The 18,916-nt window shown below is 38.9% G+C and overlaps 1 protein-coding gene across 1 annotated transcript in view; it reads right to left on the reverse strand.

The window, feature by feature from the left end:
- Window positions 1-18,916, reverse strand: part of MUC5AC (mucin 5AC, oligomeric mucus/gel-forming) — a 54,795-nt gene that overhangs the window by 25,221 nt on the left and 10,658 nt on the right. Inside the window, exons 10-30 of the mRNA XM_030560640.1 lie at window positions 18,390-18,507; window positions 16,855-16,993; window positions 15,583-15,693; window positions 14,859-14,928; window positions 13,937-14,074; window positions 13,261-13,425; window positions 12,264-12,358; window positions 11,364-11,490; window positions 10,465-10,714; window positions 9,820-9,869; window positions 8,299-8,399; window positions 7,017-7,168; window positions 5,840-5,978; window positions 5,622-5,735; window positions 5,186-5,365; window positions 4,379-4,618; window positions 3,392-3,548; window positions 2,576-2,704; window positions 2,067-2,211; window positions 879-922; window positions 581-778 (exon numbers count right to left, since the gene is read on the reverse strand). Of these exons, the coding sequence (XP_030416500.1) occupies window positions 581-778; window positions 879-922; window positions 2,067-2,211; window positions 2,576-2,704; window positions 3,392-3,548; window positions 4,379-4,618; window positions 5,186-5,365; window positions 5,622-5,735; window positions 5,840-5,978; window positions 7,017-7,168; window positions 8,299-8,399; window positions 9,820-9,869; window positions 10,465-10,714; window positions 11,364-11,490; window positions 12,264-12,358; window positions 13,261-13,425; window positions 13,937-14,074; window positions 14,859-14,928; window positions 15,583-15,693; window positions 16,855-16,993; window positions 18,390-18,507 (2,862 nt within the window). The remainder of the gene's footprint in view (window positions 1-580; window positions 779-878; window positions 923-2,066; window positions 2,212-2,575; window positions 2,705-3,391; window positions 3,549-4,378; window positions 4,619-5,185; window positions 5,366-5,621; window positions 5,736-5,839; window positions 5,979-7,016; window positions 7,169-8,298; window positions 8,400-9,819; window positions 9,870-10,464; window positions 10,715-11,363; window positions 11,491-12,263; window positions 12,359-13,260; window positions 13,426-13,936; window positions 14,075-14,858; window positions 14,929-15,582; window positions 15,694-16,854; window positions 16,994-18,389; window positions 18,508-18,916) is intronic.

An 18,916-nucleotide genomic window follows, 5' to 3' on the forward strand; every position in this document is an offset into this window, starting at 1 on the left:
CAAACAGCCATCAGATGGTCATGACTTTCAGGCATTACCAATCTGGGACAGATTGAACCAGAGATCTAGAGGTGAAACACATAGTATCTCAGTACTGCAGTCTGAGCTATCCATTTACTAACCGCATTTTCAAAATACTATGATACTGACTGGGATTTTAGGAGAAATTAGTCATTCTGCAATTTAATAAATGAATAATAGGGAATGATTCTATGACTGTGCTGATTACTAGCTGTGGAAATTTTCTATATAGCAGTTTAAAAATAATGGTATAGAATCAGTTACCACAACAGTTTATAAAATACCTATGGGATTGTTTTCTAATGAATCTGTCTGAATTTGAGCAAAGATAATATCAAAATCATGCCCAGTGTTTTTATTTTCTATATTTTCATGTTTCAATTTGTTTTCTAGCTATGACCAAAACTATGTAAAATATACAAAATGCAAATAAAAATAGGTCTTGTTAGTTTTTGAGTTTCCAATCCATTCGTTAGAGTTATAAGCATGGTTTGGTAGGTAAATTTCACTCAGCAGCAATTAAGAGTACAGTGAGCTCATGTATTCATTAAAAATATACCTGTAGTGGTGGATATAGGTGTTGAAGAGGAAAATGAAAATGGTGTTGTGGTTAAGGGTGTAGAACATGCATAGACTTTTCTATCAATTGTTCCATTGTGACCACAAGTTGCAATGATACACCCGCCAGTACCATCTGTAGTGTTGTAGATGACATCCTCATACTCATATTGCTTTCCATCATATGTGCAGTGGCATTCTGTAAACCAAAGGAGAATGTCATCATTAGATTTCCTGTAATATGGAATGGATTGTTCCAAAAATTTTATGTTCAGATAAAAGCTGCTTTGTCAACATACCATATTCATCATATTCACACTTAATGCCATTCATTGTGCATTCACTGGGGGGAAAAAGAGAAAAGAAATATGGGACTGAAGATGCATAAAAGATAACCACATACATTTTACTGTTTTAACTGTTTCTGTTGCATTTACATCCCAAGGAACAAAACGAAGTTCATGGAGAAAAGTTGTGTGGGTAAGCTCAAAAAGACCTAGTCTTTCTCCAAGTCATGTTCTCATCCATTCTGTGATAGGAGGGCCCTGAGCTCTCAGACCGGTGCACTTCAGCTACAGAAAGGCAGGATGGGCAGGCTCCTTTCAATCTGCAGACAGGATTTGTAACACCATCTGTGTCTACTAACAATACCCTGCACTGCATCCCTTCCATGATGCCACAGAAGAAGGTTTTGGAGGCTGCAGGAAGGGATCCACTGACCACTTCCCCCTATCGGAGGGGAAGTGCAGCAGGGATGGTGGTGGAGGAATTACTGTTGCTCTTAGGTTGAAATAGCTGCCAGAGAGTTTCTTTAGCTGCTCTGCAGCCTAGTGAGGAGGATTACCCTCTCCTCAGACCTTAGTGGTACACCCCTGTGAGAACACAGTCAGTTTACTCAGGTTGTGCACAAAGATAGGGATTTCTGACTTACTAGTTAAGGGCTAAATTCAGTTACCTTTGTTCACACAGACTAACACTGTACTCCGCAAGTAGTCCTATTGACTTTGTGGAGTAACTTGCTATTCAGCATGAGAAGCATATCAGAATATATCCCTAAGTAAATATCTATGTAATGAAATCAGTTACAAAAAATAAAACATAAAAATACTGAAGGACTTTTGTAGACAGATACATGCCAGGACAATAACAAAAACAAATGAACAGAATTAAGCTATAGAACAATTTTAGATAATGATTTCAATAATACCTTGTCAATTTGTTTCCTAAATGCAATACAAAGGTCTTTTTTTAAAATACAGAATGTGCAATAAAATAGAGAAATATGCTTCAAACAAATCACTCCAAAGGAAAGAATTTCAGATCATGATCCTTTCCCTTCCCAATCCCAGAAATAAAAGTGGTTTATGTACTCATTAGTAATTTATGCACAGTAGGCACAAGACCAATTCCTGTTAGCAAACAATGGAGTTTAATGGCTACTACATTATGTTAGGATCCTCCTGAAATCCTCATACAGCTAAGCTTACCATGATTGACAGTTCTCTTCTGAACGAATGGGTGTCCCTGGCTTGTAATATTTTCCCTTGGTATCGTAACAGCCACAGTGATCGACACACTCCATATCATCTTCATCAAAATAGGGCTTGTTCTCTGGACACTTTGGATAGCAGCCTGCAGTAACAAAAAGAGTTATGTTGACAGTGGATCTCTTACACTGTGGGTGTCTCTAGACAGCTATCTAAACCCTGCATTGATTTCTTTTTGAGGGGTGGAATTTCACCCTGAGTGACATGATTCATATTGCTGCCATAGCATAAATTTCTCTCAGAGTTTAAATGCAATAATTTGGATTTTAATCCCAAAGAAGATCATGACCTCTTTAGAGAATTACACACAATTCAGAAAACTCCATAATCACTAATCTGGCTTGTACATTCTAATAAAAATATTAAATATATTGAGAAGAAGGAATTTTAGTTTAGGAATTTTTAATTAGCTTTTATAAGTAGAGTGAGATATATATAAAGCATTCTACCTTCCAAGCCTTGTAACTCATGAAGGCATTTTCCACTTGGGTTCCTGCAGGTCTTCATACAAGGGGACCCACAAGGCTTGTAGTGCCACTCGCATTCTCCTTGCGGGTTGTAGTAATCACAGAACAGAGCTGGAAGAGGGCAAAATGAGTGAAAATATTACATGTAACAAAATGTTTCTAAAGTGCTTCATAGCTATCCATATGTTGTGTACAAATCCCATAACACCAGCATAATTCTGCAAGTATTGAACAGTAGTTATCCTGTTTCTAATTCAATATGATTATCTTACTTCTACAGTTGTATTGAGTGTAGTGATGTTACAAAGCCTCTACAAGACACTGACAGAAAGCATAAAAGTCAATTAACTGGAACGTACAATTTTCAGCTGCTGCTATACATTGCTATTTACTTACCGTGTGACAGATAACATCTATCTATCTATCTATCTATCTATCTATCTATCTATCTATCTATCTATCTATCTATCTATCTATCTATCTAGGATGGCAGTGGTATATCACAAGCTGTAACTAGATAATACAGTAATTTAACAACTAATACAATCACTAGGGCACAGTTTTATTTTAATCATATCTACAATTGGAGATGTGTGGAGAGATTGGAAAAGGAAGTTTTGTAGATAGTTCTATTGATAATTTACTGTTTGCTTTGGGCTATTTTGCTATTCTCCAGATTGTAGTGCATCTCAGGAACAGTACTATACTCCTCTTCGTTTCTTCCTGTTTTTTTTCCCCTTCTCGTTCTTTATTTCTTTTTCTCCCTTTCCCTCCATGAAGTTATGGGGTAATACTCACGACAGATAGATGGGGTTCTCCATGCAACACAAATGCCAGCCTCATTACATGCTTGAGCATATGAAGCTACTGCTGTACAGAAACATTCACAATCTCCCCCAGTGTCACAGGCACATGCATCACTCACACATGCTTCATAATATTCATTTGGTTCAACCTGTTAGAAAAAGAATACATGACATTTAATTTTTGTTCCATGCACTTGTCATCTTGCTTTGCAATAGCAATTCTCTCTCCTCCTAAAATTTCAGTCAAATGTTTGAAATGGATGCCCTTCTTTTCTTTTTCTCATGTAACATCATTCCCCATAGCAATGGAACTACATGCAGAATAAACTATGATTTTGGGAAAAAAAGAGTCTAAGTTGGGGGGGGAAATTACAAGACTTTTTCTTTATAAACTCAAGTGCAGAAATCAAGTTTATGACATGCCTAGCATTAGTAATCATAAGAGAAATGACTACCCTAACAGCTGTGGAACATTACAAGTTAATTGGAAATAATAATATAATTAGATTAGTACATCCTAGCACAACAATTGTCCTGTTATCAATTAAATGTATTATCAGAAGCTAATCCTGCTGGACAGAATAACACATCCTGTGATTGTCCCATATAAAAAGGGTTATCTGATGACATCCATACAAGTGTCATGTATTTCTTTGATGTACCAGCTTACTTGGCAAAAAGGAAAATGAATCTTAGTGAAATTTCTCTGTAGTCCTTCTGGAATTAGCTATGTGTCCAGTTTGGTCTTAAAGGACCTGATCCAGCTCCCACTGAAGTCAAATCTTTCCATTGACTTCAGTGTGGAACCAGATCAAGCCCATGATGCTTCTTCCACAATTGAATGTACATATACATTAAAAAACAGGTAGAGCATCCTTATGTTTAGTGCAGGGAGTGGCAACGCAATGTGCATAACTAAGGTATTCTGTATATAATATAATCCCTGCTTAGAAGGATTCCACCTGAGGATTTGCTATACCTGAGAGTGACAGGCAGAGAATACTTTGCTGTTGATTATGCTGCACTGCTTCTGGGCCCAAGAGTTCCTGTAAGGGTTTGCACGGCAAGGATTCTTGTTGCTCTTGGCATCTGGGCAAGTAGGAGACACCTTCCAGCTGTTTCCAAACTCCAGAACATCTTCTACCACAGACTGACTTCTGGTGGTAAAGTCATTAATGCCATTGCCATCGTAGTTCCCACACAGGCCACAGACCTGACCCTGCATAGAGAAACAAACAAACTGATGAGTGCTAATAAAACATGTTTGCCAGCGTCTGTGATTAACTGAAACTCTGACTTTTCAGATTTAATGTAGACTTTGGGTCTTCAGTGACAGCCTCACACTTTTCCCTGAAGATGCCTTTACCCAAAAACATACACTTCTTTTTATTGTACTGAATCCTGTCTGAAGAAAGGAGTAAAGTAGATACCTAATTTTGTTCTTAGGATTTTTTTAAAAAAACAACGAATTAACTATTTTTATTTAATTTTGAATATACCCTATTAGTAATAACCTTTAATGAATGTTCTGCTACTAGTTAGTTATGAAATCATTATGTAATTTGTGGACATGAATGGTGTATTTAGAAGCAGCCTATCACCCCACTACATTCGGTCATTCTAAAGGATCTATTTTGAGACACCACCGAAAGGCTGAAAATATGCAATAGGAATTCATTCAGTCTTGCAGTTGCAATCTTACTTATGTTTCACTGCACTTCCATTTTCTCCTTCAAGAGATAATGCCATAAGAGCTGATCTCAGTCACAAAGCTTCTTAAACTTACCTTAAAATCTGGGCTGAGCTTCATGAATATGCTGGTTTTCTTATCCCACATGAGAGTCAGTCCAGCGTCAGTGTCAATCACCATGTAGATGCCCATGTAACGGACCTCGTATGGTACTTCCCCTCCACGGACCTTCTCTATCACTTCAAACTTTCCATCACTGAATACTAGTTCACAGTTCTGAAATAGGAAGAAATGCCAGTTAAAAAACCAACAGATTTAATATATCCATAACTATCTGAATTATTCTATAGAATTTCTTCCTAAGATGTAGCGCAATTGCTGGCAGCAAGTTTGGAAGTCTAGGAAAAGTTATGCTGTCTGATTGGATATTTTTACAGTGAGATCTACCTTGGACAATCTATTGTGCATCCTGCTCATGTCAGAGACCAGATACACATGTTCTTCCCCACAGTTTATCATAGAAGCTACGCACCCTTAGGAAGACTTTAATGGCCTTTGAGCAGGTGGTCCCAGTGGTTCCACAGGGCATGTTCTCTGTGATAACTCGGAAGGTTCCAAGACTGGTACTGTTCTTACCACAGTAATCCTGAGAATGGGAGTGATAGTTAGTGTTAGAGAGGCCAGGTCACCACATGTAGGAACACAAGATACTTTTAGTGGTGTAATAATCCTAGGAAAGAAGCTCAGTACCTGGACCAGTGTGTATTCACAACCTCCACTAAAGCTGAAGCGTTTGCCATCAAAAGTAATGTAATGACCATCTCCATAAACAGAGCAGGTTGCCAGGCAAGATTCATTGGTGCATTGCCACATTCTGTTTTTACAAGTGCTAGGAGGGAGAAAAAAGTCCAAATGTAACAAAAATATTTTAACATATTCATTTCTCTTTATATATCCAGACGTAAATTTGATTCAGAATTTGTTTATCCCCAGAATACAGTAACCCAGGGGTTGGCAGCCTTTCAGAAGTGGTGTGCCGAGTCTTCATTTATTCACTCCAATTTAAGGTTCTGCATGCAGTAATACATTTTAATGTTTTCAGAAGGTCTCTTTCTGTAAGTCTATAATATATAACTAAACTATTGTTGTACCCAAAGTAAATAAGGTTTTAAAAATGTTTAAGAAGCTTCATTTAAAATTAAATTAAAATGCAGAGCCCCCTGGACTGGTGGCCAGGACCTGGGCAGTGTGAGTGCCACTGAAAATCAGCTTGTGTGCCGCCTTTGGCGCACATGCCATAGGTTGCCTACTCCTGCAGTAAACCTATGATACTGGGAAATAGGGCTTACTCATGCTAAACAGTAATGCATTGTAGCCCTGGACCGACAGCACATAGACCCCATTAATTCCCAAAGATTAATTTGTTTTATGATTAAGAGCCATTTAAAAACCTTTTGGATTTCAAAACCTTTTAGAATTTTTTGAGATGTATGCACCATTGAGAGACTGCAGATAGACTGAGCAGGTATAAAGTTTTCCTGTGCAGCTCTAATGGAGATGAGGGCATATAAAGCCCACCATTGTCCTGCTCATTTACTAACTATTCTTGTTTGGGTTTGAAAGAATGAAGAAAGCCTAGTTTTTTGTTTGTTTTTTAATGCTGAATATTAGATTTCAACAGTAGATACCAATGCGGAACTAACTACTAACCCTCTTGCAGTGAAGGATCCATTGCCAACCAAATTCTAGTGCACAGGCTATGTGTATATCTGTCATCACCCTCTGTTGCATGGAATATGAGCCCCACTTGAGTGTGTGCTGTAAATCTTCAATCTGCTACAGCAAGATGAGATTCTTCTCAAGTTTAAGTGACACAGACATGTACCTTTAGGACTGTGAAAACCATAACTATTCAACATATACCTACCAGGTGTTACAGTTGACTTTGATTGTTTCTCCTGGATGGTAGGAGGCCTCATTGTGAACACATGGACATTCCCCAACAGGTACACAGCCACCTTTGCCATCTGACACTAGATCATTAGGGCACACGCAGCCAGAGACGCACTGTGTGCTGTACTGTAAGAACCATAGAGAAAACATCACTTAATAAATCATGGCAGTGGAAAAGAAACGTTCAACTACAACAGCACAGAGTGTGAGAGATTTAATTTTGGTCAGTGTAAGGAGGCGCCCTGGCTCCCCGCCGCGTCTGAGAGGGACGAGCCAGAGCAGGTGCCTCAGTGGGCGGAGCCAGCACTGCCTGTCCCGGCCCCCCGGAAGTCAAGGGGCGGGACAGGAAGTATAAAAGCCCGGCCCCAGCACTCAGTTGGGCGCAGGCTTCCGGAGAGGACAGATGCTGGTGCCCGGGCTCCCGCCTGCCCCGCACCCACTACCCAGAAGAGCACTGGCCTGACTTGCCCTGCGCCCATTACCCAGAGGAGCGCTGACTGGACTTGCCTCAGATCCAGTACCGGAGGAACGTCGGCCTGACCTGCCGTGTACCCGATGCCCTGAGGAGTGGCCTGAGCTTCCCCACGACCGGTACCCGGAGGAGCCCATGGTCTGGGACCCCTCAGACGACACTGGCAAGGACCAGGTACCCAGAGAGGGGGAGGCTGGAAGTGGCCCGGGGGTAGCCGACCCTGGTTTGGCTCCTGAAGAGCCCGAACCCATGTCAGTCTGTTGCGGCCAGGATCCCCACTGACCGCAGCGGATCTTGACCGCTGCTAGGGCCCCGGGCTGGAACGCAGTGGAGTGGGAGGGCCTGCGTTCCCCCTGCCACCTGTAACTGGGTGGCAGACTCCCCCTCATCCCGGCTATTGCCACTGCTCTGTCCTGATCCAGAGGGCCAGAGCTAATTAGACTTGTGTTTGGTGCCCCGCCCTGCCAAGGGCCTGGGATGATACTGTGTTTGCTCAGCCCCTGCTAGAGGCCTGAGCTTGAACTGTTACTGCCCCGCCCTGTCCACGGGCTGGGGCTTATTTACTTTGAGAGCCCCGACCCCGGCTAGAGGGCCGGGGCTCTACCTTGTTTACAGACCCTGTACCCCCTCAACACCTGCGGAGGGGCTAAGCCTACCCGGACTGCAGCGGGCTAGGAGGCGCCCTGGCTCCCCGCCGCGCCTGAGAGGGATGAGCCCCGACACAACCGGCTTACAGTCAGGATATGAAAATGTTTTCAAGTGGGCATAAGGAATTGGCACTTACGCATCCCATGTCAAGAGTCTGACAGCTCTTCTGGCACTCGGATCCAATTGTGCCTGCGGTGATATTGTTGCAGTCAAAGTAGACCATGGGAGCTGCACAGACTGCAGGAGACAAAAGCCGTAAGATATTTGGGATCGAACACAAAGTTATCAGTTATTGCAACAGTAATTATTTGTCATGAATATGCCTCCAAAGAGCCCTGATTTTAGAGTTAAGCCAAGGAACACAATCTAGTTACAATGCTCCAGTTACTGGTGCAATAACCTTTATTTGCTCTGTCACACATTTTAGCTGTCTGCTGAAATCATTTTAGCCATGGAGTTGGGCATAAGGCTTTGTTTAGAATTATAAATGACCTCAGATATAGGAGCTCATTGCCTTCAGTTGTAAACTTAGAATACAAGTCTTCATTATTGTTAGTACAGAAAATTTACAACTAATTTACACATTACTTTGGAAACAAAATCTATTTGAATCTTTATATAATATATTTCAATTCAGTTAATCCTGTAATAATTGTGCCGTAATTAATGGGACAGATTTTAGAACAGCATATGCATAATTTTCACATGCAATGTAACTGCATGCACAAATGGCCAGTTATTTACAGAACTTGTTATTTGCATGTTTAATTGCCCCCTCTGCAAGCACAGATATGGTAACTGTAGCCAAATCCTGCAGTCTTTATTCAGTTAAAACTCCCACTGACACCAGTGGGAGTTTTTTGTTTGAGGAGCGACTGCAGGATTGAGAGCTATGTCTTGGATAAGCACCTGATAATAACTGTAGTATTAAACATCTGAACCAGAAGTATGGCCAGAGCCCTGGCCATGAATGTCATTAAAAAAATTGTCATTGGCACATTAGGAATATTTGGATCTTAATGTTTTTTCTTCTGCTGTATGAAGAATAGAGTCTGTGGTATGTTATATTTTCGGGTTTTACCTAATACCTACTGAAATATGTGATAAGTGCTTTGAACCACCTTTCAGTTCTTAAGAAATACATCTTACCATCATTTCTTTGTTGATTCTTGTTACTATATTAACAGCTGTATTATTTTTCTTTATTGTTTGCTTCCTTTGGCTGACTTTCATTTTTAAGAAGTCTCATAGAAATTTGCCTTTTGGAAAAGAATTAAAAAAGGACACCCCTCACCCTGTATTTATCAAGTTACTGGCATCCAGTAATTTTTGCTTTTTAGGAAATTCAGTGGTTATTATGTACTCCCTAAGGAACTTTTCTTTTTTATCTGTAACACTATGACCAGATCTTATCTTGCTGTGGATTAGATCCTTGAGTTCTTGTCATATTTTGTTTCCACTATTCCACAATATAAAGAATGGTACTTTGCATTTCAAAAATTACATCCTCGCTACTACAAAACTGCTATGCAAATAGTTTCTGATGTGTTAATTTCCCTACTGGGTTTTGAATGTTTGCTGTCTTCATCATTGTAATAAAACAGAGTTCACTCAGAAGTGTGAGAGGGAATTAAAATAAAGCTTAAAAGGGTTATACCTGGTTCTGGTTTCACTCTAACACAGTCCAGCTTTCCATGTGTGCAAGAGCTGTGACAAAGAGAAGGGAATTATGTTTGCTTCAAATCATAGTTAGTTACATGGAGAGCTGCTTCTATCTTGCCATACAGCCAGTCTTTCCTATGGAATCTGGAATACTGAAATGCCACCTTGTGGCCAGAGATAGAAAGTGTCCTTTCAACAGAATTGTGTATATTGTTTGCATATAATTTCTGCAATAGCTGTCCAGAAAACAAACAAGCTTGTGCCTTATGCTAAGACAATGCCACCCAGTCAGTTTGTCGACATAGATTATTACACTTAAAAAGTTTCTTCTGTAATGTTATTCGTTTCACCAGCATTCCTCATTTTAAGTAAAGGGAATATCAAACTGGTAGACTTTTTTAATCTAAAAGAAACCATTTAAATTCAGAGAGAAAATATGACTAATTGAGTTAGTTGACTGGATTAAAGAAAGATTTCTAAACAAAGACAATCCTAAAAATTCATGAGTAATTGTGAATTTCACACTGTAAATTCTTAAACCGGGAGAGAAACTCATTTGACTTGACTAGAGTCCATAAAATATATATGATTCCATGATTGCCAGTGTCCAGCCCCAGGGTTTTGTTAAAGAACCTCTTACCATATGACACCATTGTCGTGAACAACCTCTCCAGAAGGTAGCACAGATCCTTTGTAATAACAAGGACAGCTAGTAGCAGGCACACATTTGCCATTTTCATCCATGTAAGTTCCATTTGCACAGGTACAGCCATCAACTGGAGTGAACTTGATGTTGCATGTGACATCGGGCTCACTCAAAGATCGGCAAGTGGGTTGGCAGGAATTGACAACGTAGCTGTACGTCAGGGATTTGGGGCACGAGGTTATGGCTTGAGAGAGTAAAATAAAGTATGTTACATTCATAGCTTATTTAATGATGGCTATAAATGCCAAATTTTGGATATATTGTGTATGATGAAACAGATCCTGTATGTCTACAGATTAAAATGGAATGGATGAAATTCTGCAGTAAGGTCAATTATAATGTAATTTACATGGATTCTACTACAAAATTTACCCCCACATTATTATCTCAGATGGGTACACTAGAGAACCCCATTGCTGTCAATGAGGTTTCTTCAGTTTAAACAAGAGGAGAATGTAACCCATGTTAATTTGTACAGATTATTTTTTTGGTTTGTTTATTTTCTTCCTTCCACCATCAGTATATTAAAGTAATAAAACAGGAAGCATCCTAATTATATTAAATTGACAGTCAAAGCCTTATACTCTCTGATATTTCCTTGGGACTTTCATTCAGTGTAGGTATGATTCTCATGAAGCATCTTCTTTAAGTAACTTTCTACTTATCTTTAATTATGTCCCTTACTCATACCCCTTAGATTCCATAAGAGAATTGTTGATAGGACACCATCAAACTTTTAAGATTTGACTGGGAGAGCCCTGGATTTCCTGGAATCTGGTATAAAGGGCCCACTGGCTGATCATTTTTAACCAGTGAATGGTTTTAAAACTTACTGCAGACATTGGTCCTCCATCCATTCAACAGGACTCCTTTGGCAGCACAGGCTTTGACATAGGTAGAGAGGGCAGCACACATACAATCCTCACTCTTTTCACAGTTACAGGTGTCAAACAGACAGTTCTAGGAATACATATAAGACTCATTAGTAATCACTGAACTGCCCATCCAAAGAAATTTCCCTTTAAGTTTTTGCATTCACATGTCAAAATCACTGGCTCTATTTAGTCTTATAATGGATTATAGGGCCAAATTCTACCTTGATGTACTCACTTTGCAACCTATTGGACCAAATGGTGCTCTGATTTACCCCAGTGTAGATCTGAAGTATGTCAATTGGTTTATTCTGGATTTTCATCAATGTAACTGACAGCAGAATTTGGCCCATTAATGTCTGTATGTTTATATTAGTATAAAAATCTAAGCATTTCTTTCTTTGCAGTCAGCCGTCTAAGAGTGTTTCAGACACACAAAGTTAGATTACTTCCCTGCAAGGAAAATTACCCTGAGTACCTGCCAGAAAGATGCAATCCTTTACAAGGAAGTAAAATAGATGCCTGCAGCTGTATTTTTATGTTCCTCCTTTTATTTGAGGAAAAAATAGTTTTACTATTTACATCAGATATTTACAGTCAGTACAGTGTTGTATTCAAAGTGAAATGAGTAAACTTATCTTCCTGATAGTGCAAAGAAAAATGCCTACTTAGAGAAGGAGTAGATTACATGAAATCAAATTACAGTTAAACGTTATTGTAGCCTGATGAACTTGTCAGAAGCGCATTGGGTGACTAAACCAGCTTCTCCTATTTGGTATGTGTTTCTCCTGGTGCTTGGTATCAGGGATCAGACTCTTATTGGTGCTATTATAAAGGTGAAAGAAATAACTAGCAAAGTACCGTGTGGTAAACATCTGGATTCACTGTTGAGTGGCATTCAGCAAAAGGTCCTTGAGTATCAGTCAGCAGTCCACACCAGTGCTGAGCATATTTTTCTGTGAAAACAGAAAATGCTATGAATTCATGTTTCACTTTATGGATTAAATTCTCTTCCCAGTTACATCACTGTAAGCCCACTGTGTTCAGTAGATTTGCAGAAGCATAAAAAAGAGTAGAATTTGGCTCTGTATTTCTTCAAACACAAAAAACTGCTCACTCTCTTTGTACAGAAATATGAACGTGTCATGAACTGACTGACGCTAAATCACAATGGCTGCCTTTGATTAAGCTGGTAAAACTTGAGCTGGTGTTTTGTAAAAGGAGATTTTCAGTGTAGATTACCAATGGCTCAATTCATATTAGCAGCAGAAAGAGTGGCTTGTGGACCTTAAAAACTTAAGTTCTTTATTGGTTAGAACAGAAGATTGAGAGCCTTGAACCAATGAATTCTAAGTATGATTCATGACTCACTGTGTGGCACTGGGCAAGTTACATACAGTCCAAACATGCAAAGTTCTGAGCACACCACACCTTCTAGATGGCACTCAGCATCTTACAGGATGGAATGGTAACCTCTTCAATGACTCAGTTTCCCCATATGCAAAATGGGAATCTTAACACTTCACTTCTTAACTCACAAGGCTACTGTCAGGCTCTAAAATACTCTAATAGTCTTAAGTGTTATTATTATTTATTAAGAGAAAACCTCAGTCTTGTCTGACAGAAAATGGGTGGGCAAGATTGGATGAGTTAAAATGAGTCGCAACATCCTGTTAATATTTCTTACAGTTAAATAATTGCTTTGTTTTTCAAACTAATCTTCTTTTATGATTTAAATTTTAAACTCATCTATATGTAACATGGAATTTAGAATCTGAATTCATTTCTGCTACCTACTTTTGTCAGATTTCTTTAGTCTTCTAATTGTAGAAGATATATATTATTATAACAAACATACCATTTTCTATGCTGAGGGTACAGGGATTCTCAAAGATGTTTTTGACATCAGGGCAGTCACCCTGGGTTTTCCAGGTATTGGCAAAAGCAGCTGCTGTTCCTTCCACTATGCCACTTGTGGCTTTGAAGTCATCTGTTTGGATATTGTTGAAGTTTCCACAAAGACCTTAGTTGGAAGCAGAAGGATTTTGAATCTCCCATGCAAGGTCAAAAGTAATTTCAATGAGTGAGGTCACAACCTGCTCCTTCCTGATTATGCACCTTGTTCAAGACCCATGTCTCTGGATTTCTGGTACAACCTTTGTACCTCTGAAAGCTTTCTTTCAGGACATTTTCCTGTGAATATCAGACTAACCTGACTACTTTTCCTATCGTTATTTCAGGAGCCCTGCAGAACTCTTCAAAACCCACTAATTGGCTATGCTTTTGGCTTCTGCGTCTGAAACACCACTACACTTTTATTTGATCAGAGTAAACATTACATAAAAATATGACCCTTATACTTCTTAGTCCTAGAAAGAAAGCTTAATCTTACAAAAGCTCAGCAGTGCTTCCATTCCTGATCACAGTCTAACTCTCTGATTGTCTCTGATCCTGCTGCCTGTCTCCCACCCAAACAAGCAGTCTGGATGGTGCTTCTCCACAGTAGGAAAGACTTATTAGATAAGTCTACTTACCACATGTCTGCCCTTTGTGGGACGGGTCCACGTTTACAAAGAGTTGCATGATGGGTACAAGCTGCATCTGAACCTGAAGCCCAAAGTTTGTTTGTACAAGGATGAAGAATGATGACGGCCTGAAGATAGTGACATTGGCTATGGACAAAGAACACAATAAACCCATTTTTGTATGTGATCAAAAATTGAAACAACTGTCCATTATTTACAAAGATTCTCTTTATACTAAGCATCTGCTACATGTAGTGTGAAGCTATCACTTGGAGAAAAAAAGGAGAGTTAATTTGAATTGGGTCTAAAATCTGGTACAAAGAGTCTATTACTATTCTAGGCAGCAAGCAGGCAGAACACGCCTCCAGGCTGGTAATTTCTTTGGAACAAGTTGAAGAACATGAATTTCTGTGTCCAAACAGACTTTGGCTCTGTGAGAATTACCTAACATGATTTTGTCCTCGGTTCCAATCTGGAAATAGTTGATACACATACAGTACTTGTACTTCCTGTATAAGTGGGGAAGAAACTAAGAAGGTCCGGATAGAGTGAAAGTCTTTAATGATGAACAATGTCCATGAAAACAGGCAGAAGAGGCATAGGGCAACTTCATGGCTCAGTAAGTTGTAGACCTGGTTTTTGGGTCCCAATGTATATCAGAATTTGCTTTTTACTTGTACAGTACTACTTGAGTCTGGAAATATCAGCGTGATAGTGTATGTGTGTATAGAAGATGTTCTCTAATGGTTACATAACAATAGCCGATTATCTCCAAACTCAAAAATGCTGGATGAGCAAAAACAATTATTTTAAAAATAAGAGGTTCCTGCAGGGTAACTGATTTAAGAATGTAACGGAGAGTAGAAGCAAAGCACTAGGCTAGCCAAGTCAACGTCCACGAATGCCACAGATGTCTCCTAAAAATACATACCTGCAGAGAATGGCAACTGGGTGTAGATCGTATTCACAAACACGCTGCCAGAAGATTTGATCACAACAATCTGACAAGGAGCAAAAGACAGTGATTGGCAAGCAGGTTTAGGAACTGTTCAGCACTTTCCAAATATTTCATATCTAGTATTGTTCAAAACGAAGAAAAAGACGGACACTTGATATAGTGAAAATCAACTTTTCAACACAACTTTTTTTGTTATTATACTATTTTCTATAGTTGTTATAACTAGCAATTATTTAGAAAATCTGTATAAAATGTAAATACCAGAGAACTACCAGCGTCTTTACTTCCATTGTCTGCATTGCGATTTCTTTTTGCTTGATCAAGGTTGTATCTTATTTGAACAGAAATCAATGCTGACTTCCTAGCTGCACTGTTCTTTTTTGTGTGTGTATCTACCACAAACATTAAATGTGTATGTTCATTGGTACAAGATTTGGGATCAAGGACCATCCATGTTCAAATATTTTTCTATCTGGGCACAACATAAGGCTGAACACAGTTCCTACTGCATCAGGAACAGAAGTTGTGGTGAGTCTAGTTGGTGATGGTTAAACACTTTTTGCAAGCTACAGATCACTAATTTTTTTCTCTGGTCTTCAGTTTAAGTCCATCCTTCCTACCCACAGCTAACTACCCAGTAACTGTCAGTTTTAAAAACATTCAGGCGAAAGGTTGGGTATCTGTTTTTACTACGTACAGTTTGTCCTCCACTTATGCTGATGGCTACACCTTTCAGGCATGTCTCAGTGTCGGTTAGGCCACATTTGCGGACTTCTCCTAGAACAGTGAAGGCATCACTGTCACAGAGCTGAAAAAAAGAAAAACCAAACCCATTAAATGAAAAGGGATCAATATCAAATAAGATTCTGAGTAAACTGGGTCATTGTAAATTTTGCTCATTCCTTCTCTTTGTCTCTCTCTCATATGCACACCCATTTACACTCACCAAAGTAAGCTGGCATAAACACGTGCAACACAATGAAAAATATCAGCTGACCATGGCATTAAATACTTGAGGTACCCATGAGGAGATTTCAGGAGTCTTAATGTTCAGACATTTCTAGATTAGCAACAGATATTTTTGTGGCATTCTCTTTTCAGTTAAAATTTAACTTGACCTTACATGAAAAGGATTTCTAACACACAACTGTTAGGTGATGAAAGATAATTCTTTGTGTGTTATTTTTAATATTAAGTCTTTACTACTTTTTTTGCAGAAGTCATTATATATAAGTCAATAATAGCGGTATATAAGGCCTGACTTTTGCAGTGACTCTGATGGACTCTTATTCAGGTACATAATCATTACCACTCCCATTCATTCCCTCATCCCATTTTCCATACATATCACAGTCCTCAGTTATTAATTTATCTAAAAAACACACATACATTTTAGATCTTACTCCTGAGTAGAAGTTCCGAGTCTTTTGCTCTGAGACTGAACAGTTATGCATGTATATTGGGAAAGGGCAATAGGAAAGCTGATAGTTTGCAAGAGAACTATAAATGATGCTTCTGATATGAAGAACATTTAATCAAGGAAGGCAAACTGGGTGCAAACTGGATTAAGGGTGACAATGGAGGCAGAAAGGAGGGTTAACTTTACTCAGAAAGAAAAAATTACAAAACACAGCACAGAGAGATTTATTTGAAAATGTATAGTAACCATCTGCAGGTTATATAGAGGGGATTTGGAAAATGCAATGTAATTCATAAGCAAACCTCCCTGCCCCTAAAAAATAGACATTCCTAATGTATCCAGCTACCTGATTAAGTCTTTGCATTCATTTATTCTGGGCCTGTTCCAAAGCCCATTGAAGTCAATGGAAAGAATCCTATTAAGTTCATTGGTCTTTGGATCAAGCCCCATGTTGAGACTTCCAGTAGCATTAATTAAGTTGCATCGTCTCTAGTTAAAGAATCTTCCTATACCAAGTTGCATTGGCAGTAAACGCCCAATTATAGTTACCTTCGTCAGGATATAGCTACAATCTCCAAAGAAGGAATAACGTTTCTCATCAAATGTGGAGATGTGAGAACCTCCTTCAATGGAGCAAGTCCCAGGGCAGGAATGGCTGACACAACTCCACTGGCCTCCAGTACAGTTACTGAAATAAAAGAAAAAGAGATGTTTGTTAAGCTTGAGTGACACAAGCTTAAGAAAAATGGGAGAAATTGGGGACAGATGACACCTTCATTTCCCCCCCGCTGTTTTTATCACTGTTTGCAAGTAGACTAACTGATATTGCATTGTGTCAAGTATGAAAGAGGTAATCATGTTAGTCCATATCCACAAAAACAACGGGGAGTCTGGTGGCACCTTAAAGACTAACAAATTTGTTTGGGCATAAGCTTTCATGGGCAAAAGGTAAAGTTACTCCCTTCTCTGCATGTGGCAGTATAATAATGTCTGCATCTCTAATTTTCACTCCATGCATCTGAAGAACTGGGTTAAGGTGCCACCCGAATCCTCGTTGTCTTTTTGATATTGAATTATAAACTCGGAATGAATAGGGAAAGGCATTTCTGTCTTCATGGTAATGATGTTTTAACCTAAAGCTATTCATTGTAAATCTTTGAACCAAATTCAGCCCTTGTGAAAGTGGAAGCAATATTATTGAATACCAAGGAATTTCTCTCACACTGAATTTGGCCTCTTACCTTCATTAGCATGAGTCAAAATTCAGAGCATGTTAAATAATTCTTTGCAAATAATAGATTTTGTGTTTTTTATATACATATACACATATACATACACTGAAGTGATACTTAAGCAGCTAGGGGGAAGCCATCAATTCACATCCAGAAGCTGTTATATGTGTACACATAATCTCACTATGTAATACAGTGTGTCTTCAAATTTAAAATGGTGCTTATATAGAACAGGCATATTTCATGCTGGAGTCCACCACTGGATTTACCATCAGATTAGGCCACTCTCTTACCACTTCAAAAGTTATTTTTCCTCCCTTGGTATCCTGCTGTTAATTGATTTATCTCGTTAGACTGACCTCACACTTAGTAAAGCAACCCTCATCCTTTCATGTATTTATACTTGCTCCTGTATTTTTCACTTCATGCATCTGATGCTGTGGGTTCTAGCCCATGAAAGCTTATGCCCAAATAAATTTGTTAGTCTCTAAGGTGCCACAAGGACTCCTCCTTGTTTTTGCTGAAACAGACTAACACAGCTACGACTCTGAAACCTGTCACTGGATATATGTTACTGAAGGCTGATTTGAGCATTCAGTGACTAGATTTGATCATATTGTTAACATGCCTGTGTTTGAAAATGAGATTACTCTTGTCTAAATTCAAGTTTTTGTTCTCATGTACAGAAAGAAACCAAGAAGATAAATAACTTTAATAAGTATTTTAATTCAGAGGCTTCAGACTAATATATTCATTCCAAGATCTGTGTAATCAGTGATTTCTTGCCCGCTGCCAACAATGATTAGGTAATGCACAAAAAAAGGAAAAGATTTGACAAAAATACTAGATTACCATGAAGTGCACTGGGATGCAAAAGAAGCACCTGGACTATACGTTTCACCTTTGTAGGTACAGGGGCACTCGCTGACAGGGATACAGCCAGAGCTGTTAATGTCATCAAACACGGTTCCTAGAGGAAGAAATGGTAAGTTATTCACTTTGTCATGCTTTCCGTGCTGCTTCAGAGCACTCTTATAGAAGACGTCATAAAATAAGTTGTGTTTATTTTTATTACAGATGAAATGCAAAAATAAAAAGCATTGTAATAATGGAATGTCTCCTATCTACTGACTGCTATAACTGTGTAACCAATCAAAGAGTGGCAGAAATCCTAGAGCTCCTTCATTCTCTGATACTCTGGTAAGTGACCTGGTGATATGTGTCTCACTGATTTGAATTGTAAGATGACAGAGTGATAGGATGCAATAGAGCAAACATCTATAAATTCACATGGGGACCCATTTGTAGTGTAAACACTATACACCCTAGAGCAAGCATATAGTAGTCTCAGGAAGACTAGTTAATTTATTCTGATAAGA

Source organism: Gopherus evgoodei, chromosome 4, assembly GCF_007399415.2.
Source record: "Gopherus evgoodei ecotype Sinaloan lineage chromosome 4, rGopEvg1_v1.p, whole genome shotgun sequence".
NCBI lineage: Eukaryota > Metazoa > Chordata > Testudines > Testudinidae > Gopherus > Gopherus evgoodei.